Source organism: Pinus tabuliformis, chromosome 6 (assembly GCF_031772625.1).
Source record: "Pinus tabuliformis cultivar Carrire ecotype Pingquan chromosome 6, CPIR1, whole genome shotgun sequence".
Classification (NCBI taxonomy): Eukaryota; Viridiplantae; Streptophyta; class Pinopsida; order Pinales; family Pinaceae; genus Pinus; species Pinus tabuliformis.
The window spans coordinates 1,529,889,951-1,529,896,105 of record NC_142292.1 but is presented as its reverse complement, the minus strand read 5'-3'; the positions used below and the strand labels follow the sequence as shown (position 1 = coordinate 1,529,896,105).

Genomic DNA, 6,155 nt, shown 5'->3' with positions numbered 1-6,155 from the left:
AACAGCCTTCCAACCAAAAGTAGTGATTTCAAACATGGATGTAAAATTTACCAACACACTTTGGAAATTCCTTTTCATGGGTTTGGCTACACAAATTTGGTTTAGCACCGCGTACCACCTTCAGACTGACGGACAGACTGAGTGATTAAATAAACTACTGGAGGATATGCTAAGAATGTATGTAATGCAACAACCAACCAAGTGGGAGGAATACCTCCACTTAGTTGAATTTTCATATAATAATAGCTACCATGAATCATTGGGAATGAGTCATTTTGAAGTGTTGTATGGGAAAATATGCAGAGTACCCATCAATTAGAACAACCTTGAAGATAAATTAGTACTAGGGCCTGATATGCTCGTTGAAATGGAGCAAGCAGTGAAAAATGTTTGACATAATCTAAAAGATGTCCAAGATAGGAAAAAGAATTATGCAAACAGAAAAAGGACCTACAGGGAGTTCCATGTAGGAGATCATGTTTATGTATGAGTTAAGCCTAGAAGGAGTACCCTGCAGTGGGGCGGTTGTGAAAAATTAGCACCCTGATATTGTGGAACTTTCCATATTTTGGAAATAATTGGGCTTGTAGCATACAAACTTGCACTACCTAGTCATATCCAGGTCCATAATGTGTTTCATGTTTCATTATTGAAGAAATATGTATATGATCTTAGGCATGTGATTAACTGGCAAGATGTGCAGGTAAAGATTTAATTTTGTAATTGAAGTGTATGAATATAAATTATAATTAGTATGAACTAATGACTAGTTATGATTATGGCGCATGTTGAACCGGACGGAGAGTTCCTGGTAGATCCTATGCGTATTGTCGAGTAGAGAGAAAAAATGTAATAGAGGTGATTTATCACCCAAGTTAAAGTACAATGGAAGCACTTTATCCTGGAAGATGCCACCTGAGAAGATGAAGGCTTCCTAAAAAAGGCATATCCTAACCTATTCCAAAGGGTTGGACTAAACACAAAGGATGGTGTTTCACACGGGGGGGAGATGTAACACCCTAATTGTTGTGAATATTTTGTTTTTTTTTGTTGTTTACTTTTACTTTACAAGACTTAATGACTCATGGCTTAGTGAAAGAGGCCTAGTGAAAATTTATGTTAAAAGACAATTTTAATTTGGAAATAAATTATGATGATATGTTTTGGAATTTACGCAAAAGGACCAAAAATGAAAATACAATGAATTTTCAAACCTTCAGATAGTTAGAGATAATTATCATTTTTCTCTCTCCCGAGAGATGGAAAAATCACATCTTAGTGAGAAAAAGATCCAAGGATGTCAGACGCGGGCTAGAGGATGAAGAGAGAAGAAGAATGGGAATTTGGTACCTTGCATAAGACACAACTAGGATAAGGTGTTCTTGAGCTGGACATAGAGCCAGTGGAACCCTTAGAAAGAGTCCTTGAGTATAGAGTTTTGAACTAGATTGGTGTGGTCCTAAGGTTCAAGAACATGTTATCTCAACGGTTGTTTTATAAATTGTCTAGATGGGATAAATCTCAAGGGGAGGGTAGGTGTAATTGCCAGTCTCGTGGTTGGGCGGTGTGGTCTTTCCTGCTTGACTTTCTAACAGTATATACATAAACATATAAGTATCTCTGAGACATTTTATATCTTTGCTTAATTAAAAATTCTTTGTGTTATAATGTTAATGGCATTTTTTATATGGAGTTTAGTATTTTACTAAATATATAAATCTTTCCTAGAATTTAGTACTAACATAGTTGGGAATTTGTCAAGAATTGAAATTCAGTTAGAAATCAAAAAAAACCGCGAGTCTGAAATAAAGTAATCGTTCGTATTTACTTCCTATGGAAATTTTGATAGCCTTAAATAAAATAAATCCAAGAAATACATATATAAAAGAATACAACAATTGTTGGAGGATATGTACTATGGGCATGCACATATAAAAGATAAACAAATATAAAATGAGTAAGTTAGGGACATAGTCTTTGGAAGGTCGACACGGGGTATGATCCATGAAAGAAAACTTATGCAAAACTAACAAAATATGGGTTATGGTTAATCTTGGAGCAACAAACCCAAGGTTTTCCAAAAGCAGTCCAGAACTGGAAAAGAAAAGTTATAATTAAACACCCTTAGGGAGTCGAGCAAGTCCCAAGTAACCCAAGTCTCGCTCATGGCCAAGTGTTGATAAAAAGAAACTGAAGTAATCCTGACTTGAACTGTCAATATAAATATGGTCATGTGTAGCCCGAGGATATTTGTGTATATCACAACAACTAAATAAAATGATAACTCAAAACTCTAACAAATCTACCGATACTAGAATTGTAGCATTCATACAACATATTAAAGAAATATTTGTAAACAAGCATAATATTGTTCCAATAACGTAGCAGTCAATAAAGTTAAATAATTTTCTTAACAAATTCTGAGCGCTCAACTAGATTAGAACAGAAAACAATTTCAAGTAAACGTATGTTTCAACCTTGATATCATAACCAAGGATAAGAAAATCGAAAATTCCAAAACAAAGTTAAATATAACAGAAGAAATAAGCCTCGGGTGGGGTCACATGACAATTTAATACTTAGATTTACAATCAACTTAAATGGATACTCTAACCAATGATCTGGTAACTTCTTTAGAAACAAAAGAAATTATTATAGTTAATGTAACAGTAGATGTGCCGAGAGACGACATGCAAAAGAAGTCTATAATAATGATAATAATTAACAACATTAGCATGAGGAGCTATAACCCAATAAGGTTTCCTCATACTACAAAGAAACCCATGTACATATTTAAAAGGAAACCAAGTAAGAACCCCAATTTTGGTAAAAGCTCTGGAACCTCGCATAGGTCTGGAGAAGGAGTAAAAACCTGGAAAATGAAGAGAGTAATGAGAATTTGAGCATGACCCTTGCCATAAAGTTCATAGCTAAGGATAATTTTGAAGAACCCAACCTGCAAAATAACGGATGATCCTATATTAGTTCAGGACCAAGGGTTTTTCAATAGAAAACAGCTCATAAACCATTTATGCCCGACTTGGGGAATTATTACCTGCACAATGGCCCAAGTCTCAGCGCGTAGCTCCAAACCCTACAGTGAAAGGCACCACAGCAAGGGTAGAAAATATCGAACTGTAATTCATAGTGAATGGGAGATAATTAACTGCCAGTACCTGGAGAGACATCTTGAATTCAGTTCTTCTCCTCGCTAGTGGTAGCACATACATGTGGTTGTTGTGAATACCTATGAAGCCTATGAGAACGACAAGGAAAACCATCGTGGGAGGACGAAAAAGGAGTGTGCTCAGATAGGAAAATATAACTGTGTAATTATATGGCTACCTGCAAGTTATAAGTGACTAGAGGGGCGAGAATCCTCTTCGCCATGGAGGTAGGTTACAGAGCCAAAACCCTAGCAAAGAACATTAGATTGATTGATTGCACTCTAAGCCCAGGGGTGAGTTGGTTACCTCAACCGAAGTTTCGTCTCCCCATTGTAGGATCAAGCATTGCATAGATGGATGATGGGTGTTAAACTAGGTGTACCGGGGTAGGTGGCATATTTAATAAGCAGTATATCGAAAAACAAAAAAATGTGTACTCGGTAATTAGATTTTCATGGTCGAACACTCAAATATAATTCCATAGTTAAACGGAGTCATATGAGGTGAGGTGCGTTGGGTATGTGACCAATGGTTAATTATGCCACTAGTTTAATAACCAACCAATACATAAGTCGATTAACATTATTACATGTTGCTATGAATTGAAATTATAGTCTAAGTTTGTAGAATGAAATTATTTCCAGTTGTATTCCACCCACAATAATTCCATTATAAGTGTGGTAACTAGTAAATAAAGTCTTTTTAGTCCCTGCCATCTGGCATCCGGCAGGGACTATAGTAACCGTTCGGAGGGCAGATAACATTAAATCGCCGGGTTTTTTAGTGGTATTTTTAGTTATATCATAAAGTTTGCACTTCAACTTCTGTTGGCCATCTTATTTGGCCTCTTCCCGAGGCGGAAGAGGCCGGACCATATCTTAAACTGCTACTTACCCACAATCAACTGGCCTTGACGGTTTGCGGTTTCGATTTAATGCTGACATTAATTCCTTAATTTTTACTGTTAAGTGCGAATGGGTACATATCCTAAGTTGCTTGTTCTTTGAGCTATCTGAGGAGGCTGAACGTGTCACTCTGCATGCAGAACAGATGCTGTATTTCTTGCCTCTTACTCGTGCTTTACATTTGGTTCATCGTCCACAGCTTGAATCCAAAGCTTATTCCTGCAACCTCTAAGCTATCATCGTCCACAGCTTGAATCCAAAGCTTATTCCTGCAACCTCTAAGCTATCGCGACTGGATTTCACCGCTACCATTCGACATGGCTGCATGTGTACACAGAGCTTCCATGGAGTCCCTCAGAGCAGGTGGACTCTCCCTTAAAACGCTTTCAGTATTGACTGTTAATTAATATTCGTAAGTTTAACCATTTTTCCCAAATTCATTACAGGGCTGTTGCGGCTCTCATGTCGTTCTTGGTGAGCAGAAATGGAGAGAGCGCTGGTTCAGCTCCTTTCATCTGCACTGCGGCTCTCATGTCGTTCTTGGTGAGCAGAAATGGAGAGAGCGCTGGTTCAGCTGCTTTCATCTGCACCTGCACCAGTACCACAGAAGACAAGGTATAAAACTTACCGTTGAATTATCCTCCATTCTGTACTCTATTTACAATAATCGTTTCACATTTAGGTCTCTAAATTTGGCTATGCATGCAGGCTTATTCACCCAACAAAATGGGGTTTCTCCAGTCCCGGTGGCTGCCAACGGGTAAGTCACTCCCTCAAGGTATCGCCTTCCTTGTAGTCACGGTAACAATTTTTCCTTTTTCCTATGTGGGTATTATTTCATTCCAGTGATAATGTTTGTTTACTTGAATGTAGGTCGCAACTTCCGTTGTGGAACGAACTTCTGGTTCCAACATTTGACTCATTCACCATTCCAGGCTCCCTTGGAAAAGCCTAAATAGTTCTCAAGACTTAGCTATTGAGGGTTTGATCGATTTTACTGAGGGTTGGAGGAACTGTTGTTCCCGTAGTCTTTAATTAGATTTATTAAATCCAGAATGTATTTAAGGTTTTTTCCGCATAGGGTTTACATCTTGTAACTTAGTTACTATTAATATTGCAGTCCTAGTAGTGAATAGATATGTTACTTCATTATTATACAATGGCTTGACCACTTTTGAGCATCCTTAGCATGAATACGATCTTATTATTCAGAACTTAAAGATATAAATTTCGTGTTAAAGATTTGGGGTTTCAATGAGCAGTTTTGATTGTAATTTCTGGGTTTTTCTTTTATCAATTCCATCCCTACAGGATTGGTATTTTCATTAATGTATGGCTTTCATGGCTGACAGAGAGACCCTTGCATCCAACAGGGTTGTTTCTATGCCCATGTGTTGTTTTAATATTAGATTATTTATCACACATTTGGACTTTTTTGGGAGCACACCTCTGTGTCGTCTCGAACTAACCAATGTTACAGTCAAATAATAAATACACAACCATTTTTATTATGGCAAGGTAAATTCTTCTTTACAGGAAATTTTTATCATTACATAATTCCCTTACAGTTTGGCTCGCACTGATTTTACATGATTGTGGTTCAACATATGTTATTCTAAATGGTTAATCGATGTCTATTCGAGTTTTTTCTTTGTAACTTATAGAATAGAAAAGAAATATGCAAGGTAAATTCTTCTTTACAGGAAATTTTTATCATTACATAATTCCCTTACAGTTTGGCTCGCACTGATTTTACATGATTGTGGTTCAACATATGTTATTCTAAATGGTTAATCGACTCTGTCTATTCGAGTTTTTTCTTTGTAACTTATAGAATAGAAAAGAAATATGAATGCAAGTATCAATTAGCAATTTAGCTCTAGACCAAGCTATGTACAAATGTATCTAACTTACAGCAGTGCAGCGAAGACTCGGTGAGTACTGGAGAATTCTTCAGAGAAGATCTATCGCCTCTGCAGGTGCTCGCCTGTGGAAAAGCTGAGAAAACAAACACGTCACTTTCTACAGTGATGCGAAAGGAGTAAATTGGAGATATAACAGTGCCAATAGCAACCTTCTGCCA

General features: G+C 37.0%; 2 protein-coding genes across 5 annotated transcripts; one reads left to right on the top strand and one right to left on the bottom strand.

Annotated features, from left to right (window-relative positions):
* Window positions 1–2,730: 2,730 nt before the first annotated feature.
* Window positions 2,731–3,462, bottom strand: LOC149264556 (uncharacterized). Of its 2 annotated transcripts, none has more exons than XR_016250090.1 (3): window positions 3,177–3,454; window positions 3,056–3,094; window positions 2,731–2,872 (listed from the first exon to the last, which is right to left on the bottom strand). XR_016250090.1 is itself a non-coding variant. In XM_089389947.1 (3 exons), the coding sequence occupies exons 1-3, from the start codon at window positions 3,279–3,281 to the stop codon at window positions 2,765–2,767; spliced, it is 336 nt and encodes a 111-aa protein (XP_089246073.1). In that variant the 5' UTR covers window positions 3,282–3,462; the 3' UTR covers window positions 2,731–2,764. The 2 variants fall into 2 exon arrangements, 1 of the variants encoding a protein (XP_089246073.1); XM_089389947.1 differs by having other exon boundaries at window positions 2,731–2,956; window positions 3,177–3,462.
* A 686-nt stretch (window positions 3,463–4,148) lies between these two features.
* LOC149264555 (uncharacterized) lies at window positions 4,149–5,200 on the top strand. Of its 3 annotated transcripts, none has more exons than XM_089389939.1 (4): window positions 4,149–4,435; window positions 4,519–4,687; window positions 4,781–4,850; window positions 4,946–5,200. In XM_089389939.1, exons 1-4 carry the CDS (start codon window positions 4,398–4,400, stop codon window positions 5,029–5,031), a joined length of 363 nt encoding a protein of 120 aa, XP_089246065.1. In that variant the 5' UTR covers window positions 4,149–4,397; the 3' UTR covers window positions 5,032–5,200. The 3 variants fall into 3 exon arrangements, with proteins under 3 accessions (XP_089246065.1, XP_089246069.1, XP_089246066.1); XM_089389943.1 differs by having other exon boundaries at window positions 4,152–4,435; window positions 4,555–4,687; XM_089389940.1 differs by having other exon boundaries at window positions 4,161–4,435; window positions 4,781–4,832.
* Window positions 5,201–6,155: the final 955 nt, after the last annotated feature.

Excerpts from the sequence above, each read along its gene's own strand:
- LOC149264556 (XM_089389947.1), bottom strand. The coding sequence starts at position 3,281 with ATGGTTTTCCTTGTCGTTCTCATAGGCTTCATAGGTATTCACAACAAC. Across the intron at positions 3,095-3,176 it reads AATTCAAGATGTCTCTCCAG|GGTTTGGAGCTACGCGCTGA; the intron begins GTACTGGCAGTT and ends CTTTCACTGTAG. Across the intron at positions 2,957-3,055 it reads AGACTTGGGCCATTGTGCAG|GTTGGGTTCTTCAAAATTAT; the intron begins GTAATAATTCCC and ends GTTATTTTGCAG.
- LOC149264555 (XM_089389939.1), top strand. The coding sequence starts at position 4,398 with ATGTGTACACAGAGCTTCCATGGAGTCCCTCAGAGCAG. Across the intron at positions 4,688-4,780 it reads CCAGTACCACAGAAGACAAG|GCTTATTCACCCAACAAAAT; the intron begins GTATAAAACTTA and ends CTATGCATGCAG. Across the intron at positions 4,851-4,945 it reads GGGTAAGTCACTCCCTCAAG|GTCGCAACTTCCGTTGTGGA; the intron begins GTATCGCCTTCC and ends ACTTGAATGTAG.